Raw genomic sequence first — 18,725 nt, 5'->3', positions numbered from 1 at the left:
GAGACCATCAGCACGAATGCTCAGAACGGGACATCAGCAATGGGGCGATTCACATTTGCAATTCCCTCCTTCCTACCAGAAAGCAGAATACTATAGGTCTTTTAATCCTATTCCCTATCCTTTGTCAAGCTCAGCTAGGAGAAAACAGCTGCTAACAAACATAAAGCTGTCATACACAAAGGGCAAGACTGGTGCTTAGCCCAGTGAAGGGGTAGAGGAGATATTCCACTGCGGAGGAAAAATGTAGACAGATTGCTTTCAAGGATTTTTGCAGTAGCATCCTCTATTTTGTGTTTTGCGACACAGCTAAAGAGTCTTACATATTTGCCTCAAGTGAATCAATGAGGAGGAGAAAATAATTCTAAACATTTTTTGCTATTCTTTTTTATTGAAAAAAAATCTTTGTTTAGAACACATTTTACTGATTATATAGCATTCAGTATGACCTAACTCAAAAAAAACATTATTCTCCCAAAGAGTAAAATTTTAGACCCGCTGCAGCCCAGCAGAACCATGATCTCTCTGTGGGCCGTGACATGGCAAGGCCATGTGTCCCTGCAGACGCAGGTCCATCAGGAAATCTCTGGCGAAAACCTGAAGTATGCCGTTGAAGGACCCATGCCTACCCGCCACGCCAGCACTTGGCTTTCGTCTTTCCTGAATCTTTTTGTGTTTCTGCAGAAGTCTTCACAGTCACAAAGAGGGTTTTTTTGAGTTATTCTGTTGGTTTTGGAGTGGTGGGGTTGTCGTTTTCTTTCTTAGCATGTGAAAACCCGCCTACGGACAAATATCATCACTATCTCTGTCTTCCTTCAATCCTTGAAAAGAATACAAAGGAACCATATTGCGCATAATTTTTGAGTAGCAGAAACAATTTCCATTTTTTTGAACCTCTGAAAACATATAGCCAGTTACTAAACTGGACTCTGTTACTAAAACACATAGATGCACATGCAAAGCTTTTACATCTCTGTAATACATAACAACACTTCTATTGAAATACTGCAGGAAACACACCTGAATAAAATCAGTTTACTTCTAACAGAAGAACTGACATTTTGTGCACTGATGCACTATTCAAGCTAGATGAAAAGCCTGTCATACACCATGCCTTCCACTTATTTGGATGACATGCTACACAGCATTTCAAAACAAGGTGCAAAACGTCCTCTTCAGGTAACTTTCAGGACAACTATTGGTAATCTACAGGAATATCATTACAGAAAGATTTTTTAGAAGATGGAGTAACTGATTAACTGGAATCTATTTAGGTGCTTGTTTACACATGGGGGACACAATTCGGCGGGGAAAAGCTGGGAGAGGGGGTTGACCGAACCTTCCTGGACTCCTAACAGGGAAAGCTGCTTTGGGAATTCTGCACCTGCAGGGTCTGAAAAGGGCCTGAAAAAGCTGCATCATTTTGGATGGACCCAGTAAAACATGGCAAAGGAGGAACAGAGGCTTCTCTATGGAAGAAATGTTGTCTGATGGATGAAGCAAATAATGTTATTAGCTGTAACACTAACTTTTTTGCTATCTTTTGAATACACTCTGCAATAACATGTAAAGTATTTTGAGATCTTCAAATTACAATTCTCATAAAAATGTGAAGAAATAATATTACTGTATATTCCAGAGACCTCTTCATTCATAAAATATTCCTGGCCATATGTCTGTAAACTAATAGCAATCACCAAAATGGCATGAAACATGACACAAGAAAGTGTGAAAAATAAAACATGACATAGATTTGATACATCTTCAGGGAGAAGTTTCAAGGGAAAACACTCCAATGCTAGCAGCATTCAGTGGCTATCAGAAATTTGTTTCTTCTCCTTTTGTCAGTGCCTATTAATCCCAACTATATTCACTGTCAAAGGTTAAAAAAGGGAATAAATTAACATTATTGTCAGTCATTGCATACAGAATAATTAACTCAGTATGTTTATTTATCTACTTTTGCTACTTGATTAAATGAATGATTGATGACAGGTTCCTTGTTTTCTTTCTTTTTGTCAGTATAAATGATCAGTATGAAACTAAACAGAGGCATTAAAATGAAATTGTTACAAACATAAAACATACTACAGATGGATTTGGAGTATTTCAACTTTCTTGTTACTCTATTGTAACTTACTAAACTACCTTTAGATATACACAGATAACTCCATTAGTAGCAGAAATAATCCATAACCTGACTTACTTTCCTCTCAAATACGACATATTGATATTTAGGTTTGCCTTTTAAAAAAGGGGGTTTTAAAAGTTCTGTAGAGAAGTCATGCAAATGAATGCAGTTATCCGATTTATCCTTGGATAAACGTCCAATTTATTATTGGGTAACTCATAACCAACAGCGTGCGCAAAGAGGCCAAAGCATTCTCAAATGCTGGCTAGCGTGTTATGAGTAACACAACTCTAGTAAATAGTTTTGGGGAAGAAATCAGGGAAAATATGGGTTAGGTAAATTGAAGAATTGTCATTTGGGTAGTATGAGATGAGGAAAGAAAGTAACAGAGCGTCAAGCACCTCTCAGCCTGCCTGTGAGTGTACAACCCGACCTCCCCCCCGGCAGCCTGCTGCCAGGCAAGGCAGTGCTGAGCAATGCCATTTCAGATCCAAGGGGTTTCATTTCTTATTCACTTCACAAACAAGAGAAGCAAGACCTAAACTTTATCATTTTCTTTAATGTAGCGCAGAATTGAAGTAACTGCCCCAAATTTTTGAGGACAGACAAAATCCCAAGCCTCTGAAGTGAGGACTGAAGCACAGTTTCCCCTGAGCTGACCAAAGATTGCTGGCTGGGTTAGGAAAGTTAACTGAATGTAACTGCATTTTTGGAAAGTTAAAGGAATTGACCCAGAAGTCTGAGGAGACAGCTTTTGTATGGGCTTAAAAAGAAAGTAAAATTTCTTTCTCCCAGAGCAATTCACAGTGGTAAATTGCTGCGAGCTTGAAATCATTGTCTGTTACTTACAAAATTTACTGTTGAGAACACAAAGTGAAGGAAGGCAAAATCTGGAGCTTGGTTTACACTTGTGAGGAGACTACCTGACTCTGAAGAAGGCACTTTTTCTTAAAGTCAAGGCTCATGCCTTTTCATTACTTGGAAATACTAGAAACAGCTGAACTCAGATCATGCAGTTTGCCCGAGTCCACTTAACTCTAATTTTGAACCAAGGGAAGTTTGGATTCAGGAGGACTTGTTTTCTTCCTATTTCCATACAATTTCTGGCTCCAGTTAATACGCTGTCTTAGAAAGTGAGTTTCTTTTCCTTGCAGAGGCCTAACTTCTGTGCACCACAGTCATAGGACTGTGATTTCTGCGTGCATGTGTGCCTGTAGAGGTGACTCTGAGGCACGTCTTGGTAGAAATGAAGTTTCTGTGCATGTTTAGGAAGGATCTCCTGGGCTCACTTAGTTTGCCTATGCTCTGGTTTCTCTTGTCCCGATATGAAATTGATACCCAACACGCCAGTGCACGTTGTCTGAATAAGACAGGTATCAATCTGGAAGCTGGCATAAAATGATGTCTTTGGACAACCCTGGACAGATGTTTCTTTCCAGAGATGTTCTGAATTCCGTAGGTAAGCTAACATTGCACTTGTACCCATCCTGGCCCACTCAACATCATAACTGTGAAAGCCACTTTCCCCTCCAGTATTACTTCCCCAACCTCACCTTGTGGTGCCTGCTCTCTAGGTTCAGTTCTCTCTACCACAGCCTACTCCTACTGAAACAATTCTGCTGTTGAAACAAAATACAAACCAAGGGTAGCCTCCAGCATTCACAATTATTCCCAAGAATTTACCTCTTGACATTGTTCTATCCTTATCAAAGGAATCCACAACTACCACGATGAGGGAGAAACTGATGTTAATTCACAAAGTAAAAAAAATAGTCATTCACATTACACCAAAACACATATCAAATATATGTCATTGGGATAAACCAGAGAATATCACACTGGAATAGATAAGGCAATTTTTACTTTAGGCTTTTATGATAGTGTTACTGAAATATTGTGTTCAGCTGTGGTTTCCTCCTTTCTGAAACTATGTTAGAAAATTGGATAGGACTCAAGTAAGAACTACAAGAGTGATTAGACTTCTGAAAGTCGTTCCCTATAGTGAAAGACTAAGAAAGCTCAATTTATTTAGTTACTGAAAAGAAGGTTAAGAGGATCACAATACCTACATGTGGAAGAGATTTCTGACAGTAGGCAGCTCATTAATCTAGTGAAAAAGGAATAACAAGATCCAGCGTTTGGAACCTGAAGCTGAAATAAGACTACAAATGAGGCACACTTTTTTCACAGTGACAGTAATTAACCATTGGAACAATCTGCCCAGGGACGTAGTTGATTCTTTATCATTTAAATGCTTTACGTTGACATTAGATACTTTCTAAAGAGATAAACCTGTATCTCAAACAGATGTAGAAAATACTGGATGAGGTTCTCTGTCTGGGGTCTGCAAGAAGTCAGACTGGATGCTTATCACAGCTGCTCAACACTGTACCTCCACAAAACAGTTCTACAAGCGCTCTGCACTTCAAGGACCAGTCATCTCATGACCATCATATCTATCCTTTGTGTGCAGTTTGGGCTGAATGGAGGCGGTCTCCAAAATTCATATTGCAGTGTAGTAGGTGGAATAAGCATCCTTTCAGGACAGACATGGGCATCTTCAAAGATCACCCCATGCCATGTTCACTGCCTGGCATCATCACCATCAGAGACCAAATTACGTCAAAGCTGGAAGTAAGCACGCACTACAAAGCTGTTTGAGCACTGGCTTTACCCGATGCTTCTACCCAAGGAAGATCTGTTCGGCTGACTCCAAGATGGTGATGAGTGAGTCAATAAGTAGACCTTGTAAAACATTGGAGCTTTTAGTCCCAGGGCTGCCAAATGGCTCCTCAATATAGCTGTCTGTATGAAGAATACAGTTCCTTTATGTTTAATGAGGTGGTTGAGAATCAACAGCCTCCATGATGCTGTTGAAGGAACCAATTACAAAAACAAAATATATGATGAGGAAGTCAGCTGTTAATTTTCCTCTCAGTTCCTTAGCAATACTTGTGAAAGAAAACTTTCCCTTTAAGTCTTCAGGATATAATGTTGGAGCAAAAGAATAACAGAGGAACAAAAAAAAGAGCACAGAGATAGAAGCTACTGAGAACAGGACAAAACTAAGTAACAGCATTTATGCACAAAATAAGCAGAAACAGCCTGACATAGAAGGTAAAGAGAAAATAGCATGCTAAAGTATTAAATAAAAAACCATAATATTTATTTTCAGAAAAAGAAAACTAAACACTCTATTTCTTGATCTCTAGGATGAAACATTTAAAATGTCAAACAAAATAAACACTATGCCCCAAGCATGTTGCATGAGGGTGGAAGCCCACAGAAAATGAGACCTGGACTTGCCATACAATACACTTGGCTACAGGCTTCTGTGGGTTTTTTTAAAATACCTAGTTACCTCAATTTTTTTTCTTGGGACACCTGAAAGATTGGCAAGGGACTAAGAAATCTTTAAAAAATACTGAAGTGACTTTTTATAAGACATACCTAATTAAGACAATATAACACAGAGATTCAATATAAAATGGATTAGCAATATTCCTTCTATTTGATTGCTTCATTATCTACCCTGAGTGTAAATCTTAGTGTTATTCTGAAAACTATATCCTCACACACATTGGTTAAATTTCCTAACGAAAAGCTCATTAAATACAGTATTCTTGTAAAGGACATGAAGATAGCATCATTTCTTAAGGACTGGGCTTTTTGTCCTGGGACATGGGTAGAGGGCTCTATTTCTTGCTCTACCACACTCTTCTCGTGATAATGAACAAGTCATTCTTGGCTGGGTTTGCAAATGTGCTCAGCAGCTGCTTCTTATGATCAGATTACCAAAGTGCTGAAATCTTTTGAAAATCTGGCTATTTATTTTGTTGCTGAATAGGATCAGAGATCTTTTGAAATCTGGCCCCAGTTGGGGTGCTGTGCTCTTTTGAAAACCTAGCCCTAAATCTGTATATGCCTCAATTTCTCTATTAGCATTATCAGCACTGTTCTGCTTCATCAAGAGGATGAGAAACAGCTGGCATACACAGCAATTCAAATTTGAAAGGGGACATACAAATGTAGAGTTGCTCTGATAGTTGTAGAAATGCCATATGTACTTAAAAAAGCAAACAAAAAAACATCTGATTTTTCCTAAACCTTTACACAACTGTGTTTTTCTACAGAAATTGAAGTGAGGTAACGTTGACAGCATCATTCTGCTTGCTACAGGTAATGTTTGACAATTGTCTATATGTATAAAAATGTGAACAAAAATATTTCTCCCTCTTCCTTTTATGATTATGAATATCCGTTTAATGACTTTCCAGATGATGAAATAAGACACAGAATTTTGTACTTGCCTGTATTAGCACCCTATGCAAAGTAAAAACAATTTTTATATGACACAAGTAGAACGCAAAGTGACAACACACACATGCTTATACAGATGCACTTGGCTAACTAAGTAAGAATTATAGGGAGTGATGTGCTCAAACACTGAAATTAAGGTAAGCATTTTTTAAGAGCTCCATTTATGAGGATGACTGCGGGCACAACTAGAGTTAAGTTGTTCATTTGCCTTTCCTTCCTTCCTTAGGAACAGAAATCACAGTATGACTAAAACCTTCTAAATTAAAAATAAAAATATTCACCTTGGCTTGAAAGCTAGCAAATAAACAGAAAAGATGTTTCTTAAGGAATCTTGAAATTTTAAAGCAACTCCAAAGTCTCCAGCTGTGCAGAGATTCTTATTTTGCTCACAATCTCAGATAGATGTAGAGACTTACACGTTCTCTAAATTGTAAGCTCTCTATGAAGGGTGTTCTTTAATTACAGACAGCTAATGAAAACAGTTTTTACTGATCTCTCTAATGTCCTGGGAAAGTCTTTACTAAGGATTCACTGTATTCTACTTTATATCCCTGATTGAAATGGGAGACCACAGGAGCATAGGGATTTGGTGGAAACTTGATTTCCTTTCTCTGACTTCAAAGAGAACAGTTGCAGAAATTAAGCTGCGTTGATATTGTGGTCAAACTTTGGTCAGACTGTGGTTATACTTGTATATTATACAGACATAAAATCGCTGCACTTTGGTTTTTAAAATTGCTGCGTCTACCTTCAGCATCTAAATCTCGCTCTGTTGACTACAGGTATCTAATATAACTATTACATGAAAACAAGAACTATCATTAAATCCATATACTTCAAACTTAACTTCCAGGGCTCTGACTATTATTTACTCCAAATATTCAGACAGTCACTTTGGAAAATACTAATAATTATATGAGATGGGAAACATAGGTTTACTCTTTCCATTTAAAAAAAGAAAAGTTTTCGTGTTTTCTTTCACTTCAGACAAAATATTTTCTTTGAGTCACAATTTTTTACTTGCAATATACAGTGATGTAACTCTTGGTAAAACAAATATTATAAAAGCCCATTCACTTACACTCCTTTATTCCCTCAAGTCTACGTACTAATAAGGGCATGGCTCCCTGTGTAGGATTTTTGGTTGGATTTTTTTTTTTTTTTTAAGGTCTCTCCTACATTCATTATCAGTTGTTTAATCTATTTCTTCAGCTCTTCATACAGATGTATTTATTATCTCCACAACAAACTCTACAAGGTCTAAAAGAAGCAGTCATTCAACTGGAGATACACAGTAGAAGTTCAGATGACCCAGAAAACCAGTAAAGTACATTAACAGAAGAAACAAAGGCTAAGCTCTATTGAATTTAACAGGACTGAGAATGTCCTTAAGTTCTCTACTCAGCTGAGGACACTACGGTATGATAGCTATATTGAAACTGTTAAATCCAACCACAAGATCCAATTCCTGAACCAGTTTAATTTGCAAAATGGAGCACTACAATATTAAGCTTTACTGAGGCTCTGTCCAAAACACTCTTCATAGCAAAGACACTTTTCTTCTGTTCAGAAAAGGACAAATAGAAAGACAAGCAAAAGTTCTATCATATATTGCAATCGACAGATAACAACAGCCTTTCTTCATTTTACATATCAAAAACTATAGCAGTGATCACTTTTTGTCTGTTTCTAATTAATAAAAGCAAAAAGCAAAACAAGCGCTTTTGGCACACCAAATTTATGGCACATCTGTAATTGGCTAACACCGTCATGTGCATTATTTGAAAAAGTTATGTAGACTGCACACATAATTTAAGATATTCATGCTTCTAAAAAAGACCACCTGGAGCTAACCCATGCAACATAAAACATGAACGTAAAAATCATATGGAAACATTTTATTCAGAACTTTGGAAAAATGGACTATTGCGGCACTGACTTTTACATAGAAATTGTTAGTGGATGAAAATCCATATCGTTATATAATGACAAGAAATTAACTTGTTATTAATTTGAAAGTTTTCTCTGACTGATTTTACCATCATTGCCAAGGTTGAAGCCAATGTAATTATCAATATTGTTCTCCTGACATATTTACCTCTGCAAGTCTGAAGCCCATAGTCTTGCCAAAACCGACTCAGTCAATACTGTCAATGTTCTCAACCATGAATTATAATGACAACACCCACCATCTTTTAGCTGGAATGAAGAAGTTATGTTCTCAACTCATGAGTGAATTTTGAATGACGCAGTGAGGATTCCTGTGCACAGAAAGACATGCACATTGAAGGAAGAATGAATGAAGTGAAAAGATAAAAACTTTTCTGGGTGTCTTTTAAATATTAATTTTCTTCACCAGGTGGTTTTCATTACCAAGACTGCATTGAGAATGCAAACACACAGACAATAATACAGGACTACAAAAACGAAAGACAACATAATGCATAATCGTAGTTCCAACTAAAAAAAAAAAAAAAAAAAAATGGCTAAGAAAAACAAACTGTATTAAAAGAACATAATGTAAACTTTTTACGATACAAATAAAGCACCATGAGAAAATACATCATTCTATCATTTCTGCTAGCAGAACTGGAAGGATCGGGTAGGTTCTTTTTATGCCTTTGTTCATGCAAGAAACCCAAAAGCTTTCAAAGTTTTGTAACAAAATTACCTACAAAGCAATAACAGTAGCCTGAAGTTTAGGCAGCAAAGATTTAAAAAAAAAAAAAAAAAAAAGAAAATCCATTTGGTTATACTGGAATAAATAAATTTTAGGAGGTTTAATTTACTAAACTGCACAGGTCATTGTCTATGATCCAAACATCACTGTAACTTGCAAATTTTAAATCAGCACTTACGCCATGTTTACTCCCAGTTCACTGATGATCATGTCCAGAGTGGCTTCTGCACAAAACCACAGAAATCCTTTCTTACTACTACCTTTCACTTCAATATGCTTCACAACATCAATCAGTTATACAATTAATATGTTTAGCTTAGTTGTGCCAATATAATGTTCTTCCCATATTTTAAAACCATAATTCTTACACACTAGTAAGTTAAATGCCTTACAAATACTTCGGTATACAATGCATATCCTAATTAACTGGACTTGCAATTTCAAAGAATTAAGCTGGGTTTGCGTTACAAGAATTACTTTCTATTTATCCATGTTTGCTGAAAAAATACATGATCTTACTTTTCTCTCTTTAGTGGAGGAATTTTCCCAACATTTCACCTGCAACTGCTTTGAGGCTATAACAGTTCAGTACTGCAAACTTCACAGCACCAGCACTGCAAAGAATGGATGATGCTGAAAATTGTGTCAGGCTGATATCAGAGGCAACTCGATCCATCTCTGAAGAACACATAAAAGACAATTTACTCAACAGTTCTGAGAACTGGGAAACTGAGAAACACTGCAAGCTGGGATTCTGGATGATGGTGCCTAAGAGTTTCAGTATTTTGCTTGTACCATGGCAGGTAACCTACCAAAGCAACACAGAACTGTGGCAACCACAGCAGGGCAATGCCAGTGGATATTACAGACACGAGAGTGGTTTTCCCGCTCTGCTGGGAAGATCTCCTTTCTTTGGCACATCTAAGAATTAGACCCTTTTATTTTTCAAGTACTTCTAAATTTTGATTTAGACACTAAAGAGAGATTTCATATTTCCCCAGCAGAAAGGACAGATAGCATTCATCATGTACGGGTACGACTCAAACACAGAGCAGACAGTTCTTGGTGCCTCACACTTTGGACTCCAGCATTTGGATTCCAGCAGCAGAATGCTTTTGTGTAAGAAGCTTGAGGGAGAAACAAGGAGGAATGAACAAAATGACAAAACACACAACAAGCTATAATAATCCCATTTTGATCAAGAAGATATGACATAGAATCATAGAATCACACAATCGTTTATGTTGGAAAAGACCTTTAAGATCACCAAGTCCAACTGTAAACCTAACACTGCCAAGTCCACCAAACTATGAACTCTTACAGCAGAATTCTCCTCCCCAAGTTTTTCTATTGTGGATGACTATGACTGCATATGCTCCCTGAATACTGCTGTAACAGTAACCTGAACTATAAAGACTTCTAGAATGGATTCTGTACAGGCAGGCACCTAAGAAAACCTGTATTAAGGTCTCCTGCCTTTGCTGCATCAGTAGAAGTTTTACTATACCAAAGCAGTACTACTGCTAATGAGTCTATACTGTTGCCAGAATTCTTCCCATTTCCAATACACCTAAAACCAATTTTTCTTTAAATTTTCTAATCCTGCTAGATTTTTCCTTAATGTCTCTGCTTGTCTTTGTCAACTTACTGCACCTCAGACTTTCTGGTTTCTCATCATTACTATGTATTTCCCTTTTATTCCCAAAGTTTTACACAAATACACATACATGTTTTTTCAAATTATTGATTCTACTTTCATTCTGAAAAAGGATGCAGTTTTATTATTTTCAGGTGCATAGGAAACTATCTTTTCATAGATTTTTCTTTAAGAGTTCTAGTCAACTTTTATCCTCATTTTTCCATCAAAATTTTTCCTCACAATCCATTTCATGCATAAGTTTCTCTATTAGGCAATTAGTCCCTCAAAAGCACTGAGTATATTGGTTGGCACCCTCCTCCATTTGCAGAGATTGAAAGCAATCAGGTCATGATCACTTGTCACTAGGCAACCACCAACTCTGAGTCCAGTATTCAATTCATCTTATCTCTCACAATGAGATTCAAACAGAGCTACCTCATTTTGGGTTCCATATCTTTCATACTAGCAAACCATCAATAATTCTCACAAAGAACGTTAATGTTTTACCACTGACCAACTGAAATTTCCAGCGCTCATTTCCTGCATTCAAACAACATATAATCATCTTTTTCTTTAACCTAAGCAATAGGTCAATGACTGAGCTACCTACTCCTACAGCTGCACTGCCCCTGTGGCCACATAAACAGGTTTACAATGGATAGACATTATGTTTACAACCAGTGTTTGATACTGGTACACAGTCAGAGCACTTTATAGTGGCCTACACATAAACAGGAATCAGATTCTCTGAGAATACAAAAAATGCCTGCAAGACAAGGAGAAATAAATTACAGGGCTATCAAGAATTCTCCAGCACAAGAGCAGACGTTCCACACGAAGCAGGATGGCCAGATTCAGAGACCCTTTAGATAACAAACAATACTGCCAATTCTTCTGTATTATGCTGTTTTCATCTTATTGACCTTTGCATGTCTAGCTGAAAAACAATGTCTTAGGCCGCAAGCACTGAGGAAGAAAGTAATTCTTATTTCTTTGCACCTATAGATGGTCTCCCTGAGACAGAATTGCATGGTGGTTCAGAAGAGAAGGCTGATCCTAGTGGAAGGCTTGTGTGGTAGGCTTGTACTATCTTGCATCTCCTGCTCGGAAGACAACACTCAGTTTAAAAAATAAAAGGCTAACAACAGGTAATGTTCTTTAAACGGTTTCCACAATTACATCATTCAGAAGAGAACCATTTATTTATCTCCTAAAAATGCATACGTATCCAGCACAAAAAATTATTAGTAAAAGGTATTTAAATTAATGAAATTAATCCCACTTGACATTTGGGATAACAATTACCATACTTTCCAATTATCGTTATTGCTAATTTTCTTTCCCAGAGAATTCAAAGCATCGGACTTATTTCCTCAATCCTAAACTCCATAGTATGAGAAGACATCTGGTTAATTTTCAACATATACTTACACATACTTTGTTATGTTGAAAACGGATCCTTTGAAAAACATGCTAGTTTGAAAGAAACAGGTGTAATTTTGTTTTAAAGCACAATGTATCTTCTTGTTATTATAAAAACTTTTTTTTTTATTTCACACATGTGTAAAACTACTTGATTGTAGAACATGTAACAGGAAAAGTAGGGATGGCTCAACTAAAAGTGACATTCATCACGCAACCTACCTGTCAGTCAGTACTATTTACTGAAGGCCTTTTTACTCCTCAGCTAGAACCTCTCATTCACGTCTTCTCTTACAGCAGAAGATAAGTAATTTTTCTCATGTAATGCAAAATCTAAAGATTTGGTTAAGAAAACCCCATCAACTCACGATAAACACACTTATAACTTGAGATTGCAGATAATGCCACAATTACTTTTTTCATTCAGAGACAAGACATGCTCAAGTTGTCTTACGTACTCTAGTTTCCATGTGTCACATCATTCAGAGGGAGATTAGACTCATGGCCTTCCACAAACACTTGTATCTCCAAAGATAGAAATGAACAGCTAACTTCAACTAAGAAAGAATGAAAATCAAGTTACTACTTTGATGTCATCATGGCAAATTTCCAGGACAAGGGTTTGCAAAATCAGGCACACACTACTGGATTTAATTGATGCTTAAAACAAAACAGAAATGGCAAATGCTGGGAACTCTGTTCAAGACAGACTTCCGAGCCTTCTTTTAACAGTGATGGTGGTCCTGAGTCAGTGACCCAAAGATTGCCCAAAAAGAAAATACGTGGCACGACTTTGCATCAGCCAAACACATTCAACACACCAGAGAACACCATGGTGCCTCATACTCCTCTCCCTTCCTCTCTTCACCAGGGGGAAAACATGCTTGACCAATCTGATAGCTTTCTACGATGGCGTGACTGGCTGGGTAGATGAGAGGAGAGCAGTGGAGGTTGTCTACCTAGACTTCAGCAAGGCTTTTGACACTGTCTCCCATAACATCCTCCTAGGGAAGCTCAGGAAGTGTGAGCTGGATGAGTGGTCAGTGAGGTGGATTGAGAACTGGCTGAATGGCCGAACTCAGAGGGTTCTCATCAGCAGCACTGAGTCTAGTTGGAGGCCTGTAACTAGTGGTGGCCTGAGGGGTCAGTACTCGGCCCAGTCTTGTTTAACTTCATCAATGACCTGGATGAAGAGTTAGAGTGTACCCTCAGCAAGTTTGCTGATGACACCAAACTGGGAGGATTGGTGGATGCACCAGAAGGCTGTGCTGCCATTCAGAAAGACCTGGACAGGCTGGAAAGTTGGGCAGAGAGGAACCTGATGAGGTTCAACAAGGGCAAATGCAGGGTCCTACACCTGGGGAGGAACAACCCCATGCACCAGTACAGGCTTGGGGTGGACCTGCTGGAGAGCAGCTCTGTGGAGAGGGACCTGAGTGTCCTGGTGGATGACAGGTTAACCATGAGCCAGCAGTGTGCCCTGGCTGCCAAGAAAGCTAATGGGATCCTGGGATGCATTAGCAGGAGTGTGGCCAGCAGGTCGAGGGAAGTTCTCCTCCCCCTCTACTCTGCCCTAATGAGGCCCCATCTGGAGTACTGCGTCCAGTTCTGGGCTCCCCAGTTCAAGAAAGATGAAGAGCTACTGGAGAGAGTCCAGCGGAGGGCTATGAGGATAATGAGGGGACTGGAACATCTCTCCTACGAGGAGAGGCTGAAGGAGCTGGGCTTGTTCAGCCTGAAGAAGAGAAGGCTGAGAGGGGACCTAATAAATGTTTATAAATATCTTCAGGGTGGGTGTCAGGAGGATGGGGCCAAACTCTTGTCAGTAGTGCCCAGCGACAGGACAAGTGGCAATGGGCACAAACTGAAGCAGAGGAAGTTCCGTCTGAACATGAGGAAGAGCTTCTTCCCTCTGAAGGTGACGGAGCCCTGGAACAGGCTGCCCAGGGAGGTTGTGGATTCTATTCTCTGGAGATATTCAAGACCCGCCAGGACAAGGTCCTGTGCAGCCTGCTGTAGGTGACCCTGCTTCGGCAAGGGGGTTGGACTAGATGACCCACAGAGGTCCCTTCCAACCCCTACCATTCTGTGAAAAAAAGGGAAGAAAATATGCCTTGGTAAAAATACCTATGACATAGCAGAAAAGAACATAGAAAGCTGCATCAGCTTTGAACAACATGAGCAACAGTCTGTGCTAAAAATAAAGTCATTTGGAGTCAATTATTTGAAGGCAATATTCCAAAATATGAAGGTTCTCACAAGAGTTTGATATTGGAAAAGGACTGCAGGGCCTGCTATGGTTCAGGCAATCAGAGAGCACAAGAGGATTTCAAGTGCCATGCCATGTAAAGCACCATTTAATGGCTGAACACACGGTATATACCATAAAAATACTTCCATTCTCAGATCAGAACTTTCAGAAAACTCACCACTGAGCCCAAAAATTTGATCAGAAGCTCATTTACCTTTCTCCTCAGAACGTACCGCTTAAACACTTGGAGTCAAACAAAGACTTTTGGAAGGATGGAATCAGAGAAGAACAGTACTGTTATTCATGGCATATTGTATGTAGTGTGCAAAGAACAACAATATTATTCTTACTGACTCTAAGTAACTTTTTGATTATTTTCTCCCATATAAGAATCATATCTCGGTCTTTAAGAACTATAATCTTTAAACTCATCTGCTGCAAGTTGTGTGCATATTTGTTTATGAGGACTAATACTTCCTATGTACTGAAAGCCTTAGACAATGTACCAAATAAAAATTGACTGAAGTATTGTATTGTATTAGAAGATGGAAAATTTACCCTTTTTTAGTAAATGTCAAATCATTGGCTATCGCTTTTAAGATTAATAAAAGATATAATGGTTTCTAGATAGTCTCTAAATAAAGATTACTATGAATGGAGAAATGATTTACCAATAGTCACCACAATGAGATTTCTTTAAAGGTTACAATCATCAGTTATTTAGCTGAAACACTGCTGAGAATGCCTGGTCATTTCTTGAATAATGCATAATGTTCATTGTAGATTTGATCTGTATTATAACAATACAGATATTTCTCAAATAATGGAGAAAACTATCTGTTACTTTCCAATTGCTCAGGATATTTCCATGAAGTAATTGACTCTGAAAATATTATATGGAGTTACCTGAGTGTTCATTTGCAAGCACAACTTGTAGTGATCGCTACACAATAGACATAAGAAAACAAACTCATCGGCTTTTATAGACTTTTAAGAAAAGCTGTGATAAATACAGGGCAGAGTAAAGGACCTTCCTAAAACACTAAATTAAAATGATTAAATTGCTGTACAGTACTGGGGGACAAATTTAAAACTAAGCTTTGAAATTTAATTATTAATACAAACAGACCAACAAGTTTGGGGAAAGAAAAAAAAAAGCAGTTGCCTACGCAACATAAGTATCTCTCATACAATTTTCCAAATACCTTTAAGTCTATTCAGAAGATTGCTTACGTATGCACAAAGTATAATGTCTAGTGTTTTTTTGTAGGTTTATCAACTATACTTCATGTGAAGCTGCAAGCTATTTATGTGAGCTTGTTTATCCATGTGAACTTCTTCAAGGGCAGCAAAAGTGACCTTAATAAATGAAAATGAATTTCTTTTGATGTAATTTCATGAACATTTGATCAGAATGCGTTAACAGGTTTCTATCTAAGGAGAACTGGTGAAGTAATAAAGTATACCTGTACTATACAGTTAAACCTGTTAAACTCCATTCCCCTTATGCCTATAGGAATGTGCACCATATCACCAGAGGGGTGGAGGAGCAGGACTATTATATCATATAGTGTGAAAAGATATTAAATGTATACCCAGCTTTTTTATAGAGAGAAACGTGTTAATCTAGGCCAGACTATTTATGCTGTTGTCTAAGAATAAGGTTTAATTCTCCCTTTCTCCCTTAAAATTCCTTTCTTCATTAGAATCTTTGCACAAAAAAAAGAAACTTCAGTATTCAGGTATATATTCCACAACAAGATAATGAAAAACAGATCCCAGATACTCTGAAAACATTCATAGAGGTCTGCAGATATCAGACTTTCCATAATACAGGACAGCTTGTAGAAGCACTGTATGTCTGGTAGCTACAGGAATTTTGGAAGGAATTATTTATTTTAACAGACAAGACCACAGATCGTACAACAGAGTCCACTTTACATTTGTCTTGAAACACTGTTTAATTCCCTGAGAATAAATCCTTATCCTGAAAGCAGGGAACATTTGCATATTATATCAAAATCTTGATAAGCCATGTTATACTCACGCTCTGGATGATGTAACTATTACTTTTTTTTTCTCCCCATGAAAATTGTATATGATGTGGTAGATAATATAAATAAAATGCATAAAATTATGCAAATATGTCCAGCTACTAAATCATCTGCCTGAGAGTCCTTTGGTTTTTGCCCTCCATGTCTATCTCTGTCCATTGAAAATTACAACTTTCCTTAACTAACGTTACTTCCTTCACATAGAAGAGCAGGTAAAGGCCCTTTGCACCATCAACACCAGTAACCCTTCATGAGCAGTTGTGGGTTGATAAGTAAGATTCTATTTCCCTCTCCTCTCTCCACCCTTAAAGGTGGCTTTTTCTTTTCCCTCGTGCTATGTACCGTCCACATAGTTCAGTGCAGATTAAGAGTTTAAGTTTTATAATGTGTGGAAAAAACCTGAAGGGCTCAAATCTCATATGCCTCTTTCTGAAATATGTTTCCAAAATGTGAGATTAGTAGCTAAAATAAAACAGGTTAGTTTTCTCTGCTGTCAAAGCCAGGACAACCACATTTCTCTGGTTTTGGTAATTTAGAGTTCTGTTAATGCAGCTTGCTCCCTAATTTAAGCTATTTATCAGGCAGCAAGATCACACTCATCTATAGAAGTATCATGAGTAGTAAAAGAATTACAAAAAAATCTCCAGTTTACAGAATTCATTAGAAACTTTATTTAGCACCAACACGCACACCGCCTCTAAAATGACTGATTCCTCTATTACCTGACTTTTATGGAAACTCATGTCTAAAACATTGATTTTGCTGCCCAGCTGCTTGTCTGAGCACGAAAACAGGGTGTTTAATATTAAAAACAGTCCATTTTGGCTGAAATGTTGATAGATGCCTACTGTCTCAGAAATCAAAATAACTTCTGTACACATTACCAGATGATAAATAAAATCCCAGTCTCTAACCTGAAGATGTTAAAATTTGGATGTCATGCTCTTGAACTTCAGAAATACATGATTCTGCCTTTAAGGTTTAGCCAGAGAATTAAGAGATTGAGTCCTCAAATCAAGTAATAATGCCACGCTTCTCTCAAATGCATCCTTATACAAGACACTAAAACAAAGCAACAAAATTATTGCTAAACACCTTTAAACAATTTAGCCTACATCACCCAGAAGATTTACAGCTGTAACAGTTACATCATTAGGTTTGTTGTTAAAAAATAAGTAATAAGAGGTTTATTTCACCTTCACATGGTGTCTTTCTCATGCAGACCTCAGATTTCCACATTTGTATCCCTTTAAAGGATTTGATATGCAGGAAAAGAAGAAAGGATGATGGTAAAAATTTCAACTTAGAGGTTACTAAAGTCTGCCATATTCGATGTTATATAACATATTTACTCCATACCTTTTACTGATGTATTAGGTGGAGGTCCTTCCATTCTCAAGTTCCATGGAGGATCACCTTGATTAGCAAAGTCCCTCATTTTCAGATAGCTAATTGTAAGTCGGATGATAGACGCCTTGTCAAGCTGGCTAGTAATGGCTGCAGGCAGTGGCAACAACTTTGCCAACTCATAGAATTCAAAATTCTCCTTTCCCCGGCGAGAGCGAGCAGCATCTCGGGACTTTTCCTTCCTCAAAGCTTGTAAACTGAAAAAAAATAAACAAAGAAGGACATTCATCAATATTAGTGTTCTTCACTTTTAATCGATTTGCTTTTTCACTGGTGGTCTTCTATATGAAAAACCACATTTTAAAAATAATGCTGTATATGGACATACAGACTTCAGGATGTATTCAATGGTACCCCAGTCTTTGGATTATTAAAATTAATTATAATATTTGAGTTTCAGTGGTAGCCAACATATTACATAATATTTCAGCCACTTTCTTCTTATCCTGCCCTTCATTTTTCTGCTACCAGTCACATGAAAAGATTCCCAAGAACGCTGTGTACGTGTGGGGTTTATCTGCATAGATGCCACTGCTTCTCCTGACCCACCGTAACCCAATTTTGTCTAAATTTGTGCCAAATTTTGACATTTGGGAAAAGGAAGTTAAAGGCAGATGACTGAAGCGCGTGCCAGCTCTGACAGAGGTTGCAGTGCAGCCAAGATGTACTCAAGTTTCAGCTGGTTTCAATATATAATAATATAACTTAGTGCTGATGGTGGGATTGGTGTCTGCAAATCACTGTGCAAGGTGAGTAGAAACTGTCTTTGCAGCTCACAAAGACTCTATCTTTCCTTTGCTTCATTTATTTACTTACTAATTTGA

General features: G+C 37.8%; 1 protein-coding gene across 7 annotated transcripts in view; it reads right to left on the bottom strand.

Annotated features, from left to right (window-relative positions):
- The window catches only part of NPAS3 (neuronal PAS domain protein 3), a 636,093-nt gene that overhangs the window by 427,594 nt on the left and 189,774 nt on the right, over window positions 1–18,725 (bottom strand). For 5 of the 7 annotated variants that reach the window (XM_075425465.1, XM_075425467.1, XM_075425471.1 and 2 more), the window contains 2 exons: window positions 17,854–18,098; window positions 17,691–17,741 (listed from right to left, as the gene is read on the bottom strand). In XM_075425465.1, coding sequence (XP_075281580.1) covers window positions 17,691–17,741; window positions 17,854–18,098 — 296 coding nt within the window. The remainder of the gene's footprint in view (window positions 1–17,690; window positions 17,742–17,853; window positions 18,099–18,725) is intronic. The other 2 variants (XM_075425466.1, XM_075425472.1) reach the window with 1 other exon arrangement.

Source organism: Opisthocomus hoazin, chromosome 7 (assembly GCF_030867145.1).
Source record: "Opisthocomus hoazin isolate bOpiHoa1 chromosome 7, bOpiHoa1.hap1, whole genome shotgun sequence".
NCBI classification, from domain to species: Eukaryota; Metazoa; Chordata; class Aves; order Opisthocomiformes; family Opisthocomidae; genus Opisthocomus; species Opisthocomus hoazin.
The sequence above is the reverse complement of the archived record's forward strand: the minus strand, read 5'-3'. Positions and strand labels throughout refer to the sequence as shown.